A 14008-nucleotide genomic window follows, 5' to 3' on the forward strand; every position below is an offset into this window, starting at 1 on the left:
TCTTTCTTTACAGCAAAAAAAAAAAACAAAAAAACAAAACTAAAAAACTAAAAACTTCTTCCTTCCAGTATCACATAACGTCGCATGCTTGTGAGTTTGGCAGCCATTAGGCGATGATCGACGACGTAGAGGCAAGAAAAATGGTGGTCTTTGGTTTATATCGCCGATAAAGGAGAAAAAAAATTGCATTGAAGGAGACGATTGGTTGGTTTGAAACTTTCGGTATAGAGACGATATGGGTTGATTTTTTTACATTATATAACATGTAAAATATCGCATAATTCCAAAATATCGGCAATATCTTCGATATTTTTCCGATATTTTATAAAACGAAAACGATAATACGTGACATTTTATCGATCCATGTCCGGTTAATATTCTTAGTTTTTTAAAAACGATAAAACTTTACTTGTTAAGTTATTTAAAAATTATCTAAGGCGCATAAATAAATAAATAAAAACATTATCAAATACACTCTCTGTCAACTTGAAATTAATAACTCATCACTATGAACACACAAATTAATGTTCAATTTATCCAAACAACAAAATATAAAGTTAAAACAAGGGCAGTGTAGCGAAATAGCCAAAATGAAACTATGAAATTTGTTTTTAGCCTATGTTTCAAAACTTTTAGGAAAATATCCAACAGATTTATGTGGCGATAATTAAGGTCTGATTTACCTTTATTTATTAACAAATTCGTCACTTTCTCTCTCCTTTTTTTTTACACTTTTTTTTACATAAAAACTTCAAAAAATCATATCTATCTCATATGAACTCGAAATTGAGTGATTCCAAATCCTATGGATTCGTGACGCCGGGATCTTAAAAAATAGATTCATTGTGTTTGATGAAAAATCATGTTTAATACCATAGATGTAGAAAAATCATGTTACTACTTAAATATGGAATAAATAACTGGAAATTTTTGAAATTATCAAAAAAATAAATGGAAACGTAACTATGATGCATTAAACATAATTTTTCATCAAACACAATGAGTCTATTTTTGAAGATCTCGGCGCCACGAATTTGTAGGATCTGAAATCACTCAATTTCGAGTTCGTATGAGAAAGATACGAATTTTTGAAGTTTTGATGCAAAAAAAAATATTTGAAAAAAAAAATAAGAGAGAGAAAGTGACGAATTTTTTAATAAATAAGGGCAAATCAGACCTTAATTATTGCCACATAAACCATTTGGCTATATCCCTAAAAATTGTCAAACATAGGCTAAATCCAAAATCACACGTTTAAAGTGGGCTAGTTAATTACAAATCTCTTAAAACAATAACAAAACTCAACAAATCATCCAAGCAAATAATTTCCGACATCAACACTTATAAAAATAAAAACTCAACGGTCCGAAAACACATCTGAGTGAAAAAGGGGTCGTAGGGTGATATGTTAGCTAAGAAAATCCGTAAAATAACTTCGAAAAGACAATAACTTTTTTTTTTTGTATAATCAATCAACAACAAAAATTCAAAAAATTAATTCATTGGAAAAAATTAAACTATCATAGAGCCTCAATCCGGAGGTATATGAGCTCTGAAGAAATTTTATCTTGACAAGTGTGGCCGTCGGACGAACATATGACAAAGATTACAAGAGGTGTTGTGACGAACAACAAAAATAAGGACGAGCATGGAGGCATAGACAGAACCATAACGACGAGGAATTAAAAGATAGTGTCAAAGAAGAAAGATTAACACTTAAGAAAAAAATTCAAATATGTGAGAGAGTGAGTGACACGATACTTATGCGGAAAATGTAAAGGTCATGGAGGACTTTCCACGACGTTTTTTTTTTTTTTTTTTTTTTTGTGATTAGCCGTGGAATTTATGCCACAACCACGTAGCACTCGGTGGTTGGGCCATAAATTTGGATGCACAACACTTTGAATTTTTTTTTATTTGGCGCTCTTTTATTTATTTTTTTCCTATTTGATTGGAACATTTTTCAATATTTAAGTGTTAATCTTACATGAGTCGTTAAGAGTCTTGCATAGAATAGAAGCGTGTTTATAAACAGTTTATGGCTACTTGTTAAATATTAACGAAAATTTACATGCTTTGCTAGCTTATGTTTTAATTCGGTAATTAGCTAGAGAACCCATTTTTTCAGACATTCTTAGCGCTCTATAAATTTCAATTTACATCTTCAACGAAAAATTATTTTAAATTTGTAATAAATTATATGTATATTAGCAATATCACTACTTATTTCATATACAAACGTATTTACTAACTTTTAATAAAATATTTCATGAAACATGGTTGTTGAAAGTGCAATAAAATTATCTACAGGGCGTAAAAAAATGTTAAAAATTGAAAGTTGTGGATAAAAAAAGGTACTTAAGAATAAATGCAACCTTATATTAAATTAGTTTATAGATCCGGTCTTTCAAAAATGTTTTAAATGATGTGCGCCTCGTTTTTGTTGTTATTCTTTTAACTTAATTGAAAAAAAAAAATTGATCTGTTAGAAAATCAACATGAATGAAGCGACATGTACTCTATCTTGTGTAATAAATGGGATGATAAGATTGTTAATTATGTTTTCGTATTTTGGTGAGAGCAAGGAGAGATGGATGAAAGGGGGAGATTTCTCCTATAGTAGCATGTCTTTGTATTGCATGTATATTTTTAAGGACCATGAAATCAAAATTATTATGATATATGCTGAAACTAAAAATAAAATAAAATAAAAAGTTGCACTTTGTCTTAGTTGAGTTTGAAGATTGCTGAGTAGGTGCGGTGAATAGAAAGGACTCACGAGATACTTGGGAAATGCTGTGGAAAATTTATTCTCAAATATTAAATTAAATAAAAAGCACTGTTTTCTTCATTAATTTAATGGGTTGCATGGCAGCGATGGCATATATATTATCCTTATACGTACGGGACACCCCACACACCACACTTACAATGCACATTAATTACTGCCACCCAATATATATACATATACACATTTTTATAATTATACGAATTACGTTTCTTATAACAAGAAGAATATAGTTACATAGCTTAGCTAGATTGAAAGAAGGGGATAGGTATTGAATGTATATGATAGGATGTCTATAGGATTAAAATTCAAACTTTTTATTAATTACTAGTATTGCTTTAATAGTTTCTGGTCCCTCGAAGACTAAAGCCCTGGCTGTTAGATGAAAATAAAATTGAATACGTTATGTAAGCGATATATGTGAAGATTAGTATAACAATAAAGCTGAGAAAAAAGTTAATAATAATTAGAGCTACGTCACGGTTATATATATCACATGCAAAATGCAAGTAATATTCAAATCTTCAGAGCCATGCATGGATATGGGGAAAATTAAGAAGAGTTTGTTTCCTTATATCTCTGATCAATTTAATTATGCTTCCAAGCAAAGACGCGTTTGTCAAACTCACATGCATACAGTCGAATATTACCAGTCAAGGTTATTATGTTACTTTATAGTAGTTTTTCCATTCAATATTCAAATCTTACTCAAAAAAAGGAAAACCGTAATGAACATCCCATATATGGTGTCCTGTATATAAATACACAAGTAGTTTTTTTATGAGATAAAAAGGTAAACAAGTAAATTATAATAATAAAAGAAATATGTATATGTATATATATATATTTTTTTTTTGCTTCAAACTTCAAAGATATGATCAGGACCGTCCATTTGATTTTAAACGGCAGATGGAGCTTTGTTGGATTGAAGAGTACGGCGGGTTCTCTCTCTCTCTCTCCGCGTACTATTCATTCATTGGCTATCTCTCTCTTTTTTGCAGGTCAAGCTGTTACATTTTGGCTACAAACTGACACCAATTTGAGAGAGAAACCGAACAAAGTTGTTACAAAAAGGAAACAACGTACGTAATTATAACATCTCTTGCAGGGGTAAATTCGTCCCAGGGGTAGAATAGTAAAACACAGCGGGCAGAGCTGGGAAGAGCGAGAGAGCAATATACAGTAATAATAATGAGATGAGATAGAATTGAGAGAGAAACAAAGAAACACACACCGAAACCGAAACAGAATAGATAGACGAAAAGAGAGAGAGAGAGCGAGAGAGAGAAAAGAGAGTCGTACTGAAGTGAGTGAAACGAATCAAATTCAGCAGTTCGAGATGCTTCCGAGGGGCGTTTGGCTGGAAGGAGGCGATGAAGAGGCTTCCGCCGCCGCGGCGTGGAGTGCTCAGGCGAACCGGGAAGAAGAAATGGCGGGAATGGGAATGGGAATGGGAATGGGTATGGGTATGGGTATGGGTATGAATATGGGCATGGGTATGAATATGGGCATGGGCATGGGAATGGGAATGGGAATGGGAATGTCGTCATTCAAGTCGATGCTCGACGGAGAGTGGTTCATAAACCCTCCGCCGCCGCTTCCTCCGAACGATCTCGGCTTCTCGGCGGAGGTAGAGCACAGCCACAACCAGAACCAGAACAACCAGCAGAGTCTTCTGCTCCACCAGAACCAGCTTCCGATGGAGTTTCTGGCTCCGCCGCAGCTAGGGTTCCACTTCCCGGCGGCGGAGGAGGCGCTGGAGGCGCCGAAGCTGAGGCCGCTGGAGGTGTTCCCGCCGGTCGGAGCCGAGCCGACGCTGTTCCAGAAGAGGGCGGCGCTGAAGCGGAAGAAGGAGGAGGAGGAAGAAGAAGAGGATAACCAGGAAGAGAGCATGGACATGACTTACGACTCGGAGATGATGACGATGATGATGACGTCAGAGGACGGGAAAGGGAAAGGGAAGAAGAAAGGCCTCCCGGCGAAAAACCTCATGGCCGAGCGCCGCCGCCGGAAGAAGCTCAACGACCGCCTCTACATGCTCCGCTCCGTCGTCCCCAAAATCAGCAAGGTATATAAGTTAAACGCATTCGATTCAAAATTATTCACAGTAATTCATTATCGTAATTGAATGAATTTCGATGAACTATAGATGGACAGAGCGTCGATATTGGGGGACGCGATAGACTACCTGAAGGAGCTTCTGCAGAGGATCAACGACCTCCACAACGAGCTGGAGTCAACGCCGACGCCGTTGACTCCGACGGTGGCGGGGAGGATCAAGGAGGAGGTGTTTCCGGCGAAGAATCCGATCGGCGGCGGCGGAGGAGCTAGGGTTGAGGTTCGGGCGAGGGAAGGTCGGGCTGTGAACATCCACATGTTCTGCGGAAGAAGGCCTGGGCTGTTGGTTTCCACCATTAGAGCTCTGGACAGCCTCGGCCTCGATATCCAACAGGCCGTCATTAGCTGCTTCAATGGCTTCGCTCTAGACATTTTCCGAGCAGAGGTAATGATAATCAATTTAATCTTTCTTCTTCTTCTTCTTCGTTATCGTAATTTAATTTGTGGTTTCTCTCGCAGCAATGCCGGGAGGGACAAGAGGTGTTGCCGGAGCAGATCAAGGCTGTGCTTCTGGATTCCGCCGCCGCGTTTCATCCCATCATCTGAGTTCTGGATCATCTCGTTTCATCCTTTTAAAAAAAAAAAAAAAATGTAAAATCCTGTTTTTCTTTTGTTTGTCAAAACTTAATTAGACGTTGAAAAAGAAGTAGCTAATGTTAGTGGTATGTTTTAGCAGCTGAGAGAGATATGAAATGGATGGTGATTGATTTATGGGATTTTACATAGTTTTAGATTTTAATCTGGGCTGGCCCATGAAATGAATGGGCTGCTGTGCTGATTATGGTATGAGTTGGGATTAGGATTGTCTTAACTATAAATTAGTAAACGAGGTATGGATGTGATATCTCATATATTAATTATTGTATGTTCCTTGGTTTTAATTAGTCGTTGATTCTCATTGATTATTAGCGAATATTCATGGCTGGCGAAGGAAGCAAAAGCAAAATAAGAAACTGGTTTTTTTTTTTTTTTTTTTTTTTTTTTTTTTTTAATTATAAGAAAAGAAACTAGTGTTTAAAAGCAGAGCTAGTTGTGGTTTGTTTTGATAATTGAAAAAAATAAAACAAAATTTGAAATATGGATTTTGAAATGAAAAGAGCGTGGAGGTGTTGTTGAATTTTTTTATTTTTTACTTTCAAAAAAATAAAATTGTTTTATATATAAATGAAAGAAGGTGTTGTGGATTGGGTTTGTGTTTTACTCCTCACGATTCACCACGTTTGTAGAGCAGAGCATGGACCACTTCGATCTTTTAGCAAATGAATGAATGTTGTGCATTGCGTTTTCATAGTAAATATTTTATGCGAATATATATACATTAGTAGTAAATAATCACAGCTGATGAGAACCAGGATATCGGTGCTAAAGGAAGTTTAAACTAAGGATTCGAGGACTGTCAACACAGAGTAATCGAGTAGAGATAAGAATATCGAAGTAGTTGGTGGTTTATATATAAACATTAGTCGAACAAAGTTTGAATCATGACCACGAAAAGAAATAAAGCTTAGGCAATGAGGTTCACATACTTGAGGCCTTTAAAATCATGAGTCTATATTTAAAATTGTTCATATAGGATATTGTGGGACCTATTTTCTGTATTATTGGTATTATAATAAAAAATAAAAAATAAAACCATATTATAAAATGTGATACCGAAATTTTTGTCTCATAATTCCGAGAAATGGAAATGAACTGAAATCCCCATTTAGTACCAATTTTTAAGTTGTATTTTTTAATTAAAAATATAAGAATTTTTTTTATTGCATTTATGATTAAAGTAAAAGAAAAAAAAAATGAGAAATATGAGAATTCCGAAACCCCGAAATATGAAACTGAGAATTCTCGATACCATGAAAAATAGTTTCGAGATTTTTCGACACCATTATTTACGGTTTTGAGAATCTCATTTCCCGCAAAATATGGGACGGGACCAGAAAATCTCATTTTTCTATATCAACTTTATCTATATCATTGGCACCTTTACATTTTACTTATTTTTTCCCTCTATATACGTTATTTTATGAGAGAGACTACTTATAAATTTAATTTTATAAACCTGGTAATTACCGAAAGACTCATGATTAGACTTGTTGTTACTTGTTACCAACTTGGAAATTAGATTTTTATCACATTTTTAGACAAAAATATTCAAAGCTAATAAACCGGCTCAAATTTAATTCTCCGGTCATTCCAAACTTAATTAATGTCAAGTTTTGGTTTTTGATACATAAAAAATTATAATTTTCTTAAAAAATTAACTTTTTGTTTTTTTATTCATTTTGAATTCTATTATTGATTTAATTTTATTGAAATTAATTGTATTTCATCAGATGTAATCGGAATATATCGGATTTCATACAATGGTATTTAAAAGCAACAACAAAACTATATTTTTATGATGTTTTTTTTTGTATTCTTTTGCCTTTTTTTCTCTCTCTCTCTCTTATTAATTTATGCCTTTCTCGTATGCTTTTTGTGTTAAGATTAGGAATGACAATGTGTACGTGTCGGATCGGTTAAAAATAGAACTGGTACCCAAATTTGTTTACTAGTTTTTGAAGTGGATCGGATGCCATGTATTTATTTAAGATTATCTCGCGATAGATAGAGACGATCCATGTTCTCGTTGTGATTTCGAAGAATCTTTAGAGATCATGATCATTAGAATCTATCCCAAATAATCACGGCCTTCTTAAGGCCACTAGAGAAGCAATGTTAACGATATTAATGGCATACTTGAATCTCGAGTCTGCCTCTTATATCAGCACGTGTGTCTCGAGTGTTGATCCACATCAACATTATCTACTGTTGATTAGACTCGATTTTAAGTTCTAATTCTGCCTCCATATATCCATCTATGTAGAGAGTAAAGACGATTCAACTTAAATCCTCGTTGTACTCAACACACACACACACGCATATATATATATATATATATATATATATATATATATATATATATATATAGAGAGAGAGAGAGAGAGAGAGAGAGAGAGAGAGAGATTTCATATTCTAGACTTTAAAACTTTCAAAATATCTTAGCTGCACCTCTTATGTTCATAATATCTGAAGCTGGATTTTTCTATTTTTCGGACAAAAATTCCATTGAATGAAATTTAGACCATATTCAATTTTTTTTTTTTTTTTTTTTTCATTTTACTACTTATCTCTCACTATAAATATTGGATTCTCTAAAAAATTGTGGATTTCATGGATTAGAGTTCAAAAAAAGGGGTAGGTTCTCTTGTTTTACATTTCGAATCCGTTTAGATTAAGTTGGATTGATATTTTGACTTAGGTTAGATTTAATGTTAAATAGTCTTTAAATTTTCGGAACATTTAGACGGTTTGTGATGGTTAGAGATGAAATTTTTTCTTTTTTGCGACAGTTATGATAGAGAGGCTGTGACGATTTGAGATAGTTTGAGACAGTTTGAGATAGACCTTGCGACGGTTCGAGATAGTTTGAGATGCTCTGGGACTGATAAAGATGCTTTGTGACAGATAAAGATGCTTTGCGATGAATAGAGGTGCTTAAGATGATTTTTCTCAACGTCAATTGAAAAAAAAAAGAGTTGAATATGATCTTCAAACTTTATGCAATGATATTTTTGTTCGAAAAATAAATATAAACGTCCAATATCAGATAGTATGAACATAAAATGTTTAGCTAAAATATTTTGGAAGTTTTTGACTTTAGAAATGAAATTCTATATATATATGTATATATATATATATATATATATACATATATATATATATATATATATATATATATACAATGCTAACAATAATAGTAATGTGCATGCCACTCCTCCAATTTTGAGAAAGACCGAACCCAAAAAAATTCCAGACCTCAATTTAAAATCAACTAAACTACTTTTTGTTTTGTTTTGAATGACTTAACTATTTCTAGCATTATGTTTTTCCGAAGGAAAAAAAACAAAGTTAACCCATCCTCGCGATTGGCCAGTCAATACTGGCGACAGCAGTATATTCCACGGCCCATCAACGTGCCTGCTTCTGCTTGTTGACTAAATCCAATCACAGCCGTTGATTCTCAAAAACCTAAACTGAAGACATAATAATTAACAGCAATCTATTTCTTTTACGTGCGAAATCATAGAAAAATAATAGGGTGAGCGTGACACATATTTAACCGAGAGGTGGCGCAAAAAAAGGGTTATACTTATAATCAGAGAGAAGGCGGCGGCGATTCGAAGAGAACAGAGAGGGTGGTTATTCTCTTTTTAATCACTCTCCCTCTCTAGATTGCATTTTTTTCCCTTGCTCAGCTCAAGGTTGATTATTCTCTTTTTTTTGTTTGCTTGTTTCATTGTGTTTATTTATGAACAATACGACTCTGTGTTGATTTTTTGCATTTTGATCGTCGGTAATGCCAGGTTGAGCTGAGCTACGTTCCAATCGAGCCTCGTTATCTACACGGAACGACTTGTCAATTTGTCGAAAATCCAGATCCATTGATGGAGATTGCATTGCGATTCTGCGGTGGGGCCAAAACCCCCTCCCCTGTGCCCTCGCGATTCCACGGCCTCCGTTTCGCGAATTCGGTGTCGTGTAGCTCCGCCGTGTTCCGGTGCGCCGGAGAGAGAGTGTCGTTTTGCAGGCGGAGCAGAGTTTCGAGCGTTAGCTGCGAGGCGCGAGTAGCTGAGGTCGTACAGTTGGGGAATCCCAGCCTCGCCGACAAGGACAGACAGTTCTCGTGCGTTATGAAGTTCGGCGGGTCCTCCGTCGCGTCGGCGGAGAGGATGAGAGAGGTGGCGGAGCTCATCCTCAGTTTTCCGGAGGAGTGTCCGATTGTGGTTCTCTCTGCCATGGGCAAGACCACAAACAAGCTTCTAAACGTACATTTCCATTACCTTTCTCTTTGCTCTATTCTATTCTAAACTATGTAATTTTTATTTCTTTTTTGGGTTTCATTTTCCAGGCCGGAGAAAAAGCTGTGAGTTGCGGCGTCACTAACACCTCAAGCATTGACGAGCTGAGTTTCATCAAAGAACTCCATCTCAGGCAAGCAAAAAAAAAAAGAGTCAAATTTGAATCTTAGAAATGTTTAGTTGGCTCATTCTTTTACTCCGTCATCGGTGCAGGACCGTGGAAGAGCTTGATATAGACAAGTCTATCATCACACGTGAGTTTGCTTTGCATTTCCACTCTGTAATTTTTTCTCTCCAACTCATTGTCGTGAATTTTATGCGGAACCATGCTCGGCAGCGTTCCTCAATGAACTAGAGCAACTCCTGAAAGGAATTGCGATGATGAAAGAGCTCACTCTGCGGACCAAAGATTATCTGGTCTCGTTTGGAGAGTGCATGTCCACCAGGATCTTCGCAGCTTATCTGAGTAGGATTGGCGTTAAAGCTCGCCAAGTACGTTTTCGCTCAACTTTCCTCTTATTATCCGTTCACATTACAATCAGAAGTTGATCGGAATTTCGGGAATTCTTGTTTTGTGTTCACCCTAGTTTTCTAAATACTATAGGGTTGCCACTTTTCTTTGTAGACTGAGAGAGAGAGAATCATACTCAAAACTCCCGTTTTTTTATTTTTATTTTTATTTTTTTTTATTATTATTATTATAGTGAAAGTTCCCGCATTGAGAGTGAACTGGAATACATTTGTGTGTATAATTTTTTCTTCATTTTTTTTATTCTTCTCTGGTTTGGTCGGATTCGGGGCTCACATCGTAACACATATGGCCTTTTTTTTATGCTTGGTACGAATTTGAATAATTTAATTTTAAATGTTGCAGTACGATGCTTTTGAAATGGGGATTATAACAACAGATGATTTCACGAACGCGGAGATTATGGAAGCCACATACCCGGCAGTTGCAAAGAGATTGTACGGAGATTGGAACAGTGAGCCCGCAATTCCAATTGTCACGGGTTTCCTTGGTAAGGCATGGCGGTCGTGTGCGGTGACTACATTGGGTAGGGGTGGTAGCGATTTAACCGCCACAACCATCGGTAAAGCCTTGGGCTTGCGAGAAATTCAGGTAAATATATATCACTATAGATTTATCATACGAATTTCTAATCTCACTATGTTCCAAGTTCATTCACTTCAAACAATCGATTTACACAGGTGTGGAAGGATGTTGATGGTGTTTTAACTTGTGATCCCAACATATACCCACAAGCGAAACCAGTCCCTTTCTTGACTTTTGACGAGGCGGCTGAACTTGCATATTTTGGTGCCCAGGTATTCGCTAGTTTTTTTTTTTCTTTTTTTTTCTGCATTACGGTTATTGGCTGATGAGTCTTATATATAGTGGAGGCGATTGATTTTTGGTAAATGAATCGTGTTTCCAGGTCTTACATCCACAGTCGATGAGACCTGCAAGAGAGGGCGATATACCCGTCAGGGTTAAGAATTCGTATAACCCTAAAGCTCCCGGTACTCTCATCACCCGATCAAGAGACATGGCAAAGGCAGTACTGACGAGCATTGTTCTGAAGCGGAATGTGACAATGTTGGATATCGCCAGCACTCGTATGCTTGGCCAATTCGGTTTCCTTGCTAAAGTGAGAAATCGCCGGGGCCTTTAAATTTTTCTGTTTCACACCTCATGTGTCCTCTCCTAATTTTTTACGATACTGTACTTGACTCAGGTGTTTTCGATCTTCGAGGATTTGGGGATATCAGTGGACGTGGTAGCCACTAGTGAAGTGAGTATATCTTTGACGTTGGACCCTTCAAAGCTGTGGAGCAGAGAGCTAATTCAGCAGGCAAGCGTACGACCATCATGATCACTGCATTTGAGCATAATAGAGATCATTTGCTCTTTCAGATCGCTGAGTTTTATTGTTATAATGTGTGGCAGGAACTTGACCATGTCGTCGAAGAATTGGAGAAAATCGCGGTCGTGAATCTTCTTCAGCACCGGTCTATCATCTCTCTCATTGGAAACGTTCAGCGATCATCTTTGATACTAGAAAAGGTGCTGCGAGATATCAACAAAGTACAATCATCTCTCTTAATATATGTATTTGCTGTTGGTGTTTACACAAGTAGTTGTATTTTGTGACAGGCTTTTAATGTTCTTCGCACTAATGGAGTCAACGTTCAGATGATCTCTCAGGGGGCATCTAAGGTTTGCTGTTTTTTTTCTCTCTCGATAATTCAATAAAGCATTTGTTTTTATTTTCCTCTTGTTTCAACGAGGCTTGGGTGTCAAGTAAACGCATCAGTGAATGAGCTTGCTAACACTATATTTGTTTTGCAATTGGCTAGGTTAACATCTCGTTGATTGTGAATGACGACGAAGCAGAGAAGTGTGTTGTAGCTCTACACCATGCCTTCTTTGAGAGTAATAACTCTGAAATCGATTGTGGATCAGAGAATGGTTCCGCTTCATTGTCGCAAGGGCATTGAATTTTCCGTGGTCAGAGACATTAGGCCAAAATTTAGTTGAATAATAATAAATAATAGGAAAAAAAAAGGCATTAGTAAGTCGAAGTGAGACCTAGATAACGCAAGAGATTTTAATCTAGTTCATTAATCCTGGAACAGGAATTTCGTTCAATTTTTGGATTAAGTTATGTCTGTAGCGGTTTTGCCCATTGCTGTATTATCATATTTGTTTGATGATTTCTTACAGTAGGAATATTTATATGCCCCTCCAAAGAGGGATGCTGTACTTTATTGATGGGTTTTTTTTTTTTATGACGAGTTATGCAATTTTGATGCACATTCTATGTCCTTTCTTTTTCTTCTAATACATGTTTTTATTTTCTTAAATACAAACTTTTCTATTAAACCGTTATATTGAGTGCCTATTGATGTCTCAAGTTAAGTCATGTTTCCAGCTCTAATCAAGATTTTTAGTCGAACAAAATGCTGTGTTTCCAGCTCTAATAAAAAAAAAAATGTCACCTTTTGATTTGGTTGTACCTCTTTGTTAAAACGATAATATGAAATTTGGGAAAAGAAAACATATATATGTTTATAAGCCAAATCAATCCCTTTTTTGTGCCTTTTTTTTTAATCTAAAATTATATAAATGCAGGGCATTAATATATGAAAAACTGCGCAAAAATTTAAAGAGCAATTAATACCATTTTTTTTTCATGAAGATATGGGCCAAGGAATTACTGGAAAGGCCCATTTTAAGGCCCAGCAAAGTATGGGCCATAACGGCGACGACGAGTGATGTATAAATAAAATTCCCGGGTCAGGTATGGTGTTAGGGTTTTGCAGAGCAGAGTAGCCATGGCGTGCATGATCGATTTTCGACGTCTCGATGAAGGCTTCGGCGGCAAAACCTACAAACGCAAGAGACAAGCCCAGGCCGACGGCGAACAAGACGCCATGGATCTCGACGAGACGGTTGCTCCGACGGCGAAGCGTTCGGCGGTGGCATCGTCCGAGAATCCGGACAAACCGATCTTCGGAAGGCCGACTTACGACGGCGTGATCGCCGGCAAGGTCTCCGGTCGGAAGTGGAAGCAGGTCCGGACTCGGAGGACCTCGGCGACGCAGGTCCGGATGGGGAAGAGCGTGGAAGAGAGGAACAAAGAGAAGGAGTTGAAGAAGGCGTTCAGAGAGAGGAAAGAGGAGTTGAAGGAAGTGATCCGAAAGAACAAGACGGAGAAGAGGCTGTTGAGGGAAGCGAGAGAGAAGAAGAAGAAAGAGAACATCATGAAGTCTGGTACTAAGCTTCAGAAGGTCACGAATCCAAAGACCTTAGAGAAGATCAGAAAGTCGAAGAAGAGAACGCGTCTCATCAGTGTACCCAGCGACAAAAAGCCTAAGGACGCTGGTACTGTTGCGACTTGAGTTTTGTAATTTTTTTTTTGTTGGTTTTCTTTTTTATTGAATGAAATGGTTGTGAACAAGACTAGAGAAGGAATAGAATTGAAATCAGCGGAATGTTTTTTTGTATCAGTGAAATTCGTTGTGTAGAATGGTGGAATTACTGACCCACGCTCTCCTAATATCAATGCATTGAATCACTCGCCATAGTTTGCAGCTAAAATGCCAATGTTACATCGAGTCTGTTTTCACATTTTCAGTGCCTAAAAGAAACATACCAGCACAAAAGGTATAGGCATCATCGGTTCCATTAAATCATTTTTTG

The 14008-nt window shown here is 36.7% G+C and overlaps 3 protein-coding genes across 4 annotated transcripts; all 3 read left to right on the plus strand.

Annotated features, from left to right (window-relative positions):
• Positions 1–3807: 3807 nt before the first annotated feature.
• LOC149406475 (transcription factor ICE1-like) lies at positions 3808–5725 on the plus strand. Its single transcript, XM_089606903.1, has 3 exons — positions 3808–4856; positions 4938–5291; positions 5366–5725. Exons 1-3 carry the CDS (start codon positions 4128–4130, stop codon positions 5450–5452), a joined length of 1170 nt encoding a protein of 389 aa, XP_089463029.1. The 5' UTR covers positions 3808–4127; the 3' UTR covers positions 5453–5725.
• Positions 5726–9006: 3281 nt separating this feature from the next.
• Positions 9007–12573, plus strand: LOC149406476 (aspartokinase 2, chloroplastic-like). 2 transcript variants are annotated; one of them, XM_089606885.1, is made up of 12 exons: positions 9007–9207; positions 9310–9771; positions 9855–9937; positions 10018–10058; positions 10142–10296; positions 10679–10924; positions 11014–11130; positions 11241–11453; positions 11541–11663; positions 11753–11869; positions 11960–12022; positions 12163–12573. In XM_089606885.1, the coding sequence occupies exons 2-12, from the start codon at positions 9391–9393 to the stop codon at positions 12301–12303; spliced, it is 1680 nt and encodes a 559-aa protein (XP_089463011.1). In that variant the 5' UTR covers positions 9007–9207; positions 9310–9390; the 3' UTR covers positions 12304–12573. The 2 variants fall into 2 exon arrangements, with proteins under 2 accessions (XP_089463011.1, XP_089463019.1); XM_089606893.1 differs by having other exon boundaries at positions 11541–11657.
• Positions 12574–13116: 543 nt separating this feature from the next.
• Positions 13117–13812, plus strand: LOC149406477 (uncharacterized). The gene has a single exon (XM_089606942.1). It carries the CDS (start codon positions 13141–13143, stop codon positions 13705–13707), a length of 567 nt encoding a protein of 188 aa, XP_089463068.1. The 5' UTR covers positions 13117–13140; the 3' UTR covers positions 13708–13812.
• Positions 13813–14008: the final 196 nt, after the last annotated feature.

This window comes from Urtica dioica, chromosome 1, assembly GCF_054948205.1.
Source record: "Urtica dioica subsp. dioica isolate 48M chromosome 1, U.dioica_male_clone48M_v1_H2, whole genome shotgun sequence".
Lineage (NCBI taxonomy): Eukaryota > Viridiplantae > Streptophyta > Magnoliopsida > Rosales > Urticaceae > Urtica > Urtica dioica.

Bases quoted from the DNA above. Each gene is read 5' to 3' on its own strand.
- LOC149406475 (XM_089606903.1), top strand. From the start codon at position 4,128: ATGCTTCCGAGGGGCGTTTGGCTGGAAGGAGGCGATGAAGAGGCTTCC. The intron at 4,857-4,937 runs GTATATAAGTTA...GATGAACTATAG, and splicing joins TCGTCCCCAAAATCAGCAAG to ATGGACAGAGCGTCGATATT. The intron at 5,292-5,365 runs GTAATGATAATC...TTTCTCTCGCAG, and splicing joins TAGACATTTTCCGAGCAGAG to CAATGCCGGGAGGGACAAGA.
- LOC149406476 (XM_089606885.1), top strand. From the start codon at position 9,391: ATGGAGATTGCATTGCGATTCTGCGGTGGGGCCAAAACCCCCTCCCCT. The intron at 11,131-11,240 runs GTATTCGCTAGT...TCGTGTTTCCAG, and splicing joins TTGCATATTTTGGTGCCCAG to GTCTTACATCCACAGTCGAT. The intron at 11,870-11,959 runs GTGCTGCGAGAT...ATTTTGTGACAG, and splicing joins CATCTTTGATACTAGAAAAG to GCTTTTAATGTTCTTCGCAC.
- LOC149406477 (XM_089606942.1), top strand. From the start codon at position 13,141: ATGGCGTGCATGATCGATTTTCGACGTCTCGATGAAGGCTTCGGCGGC.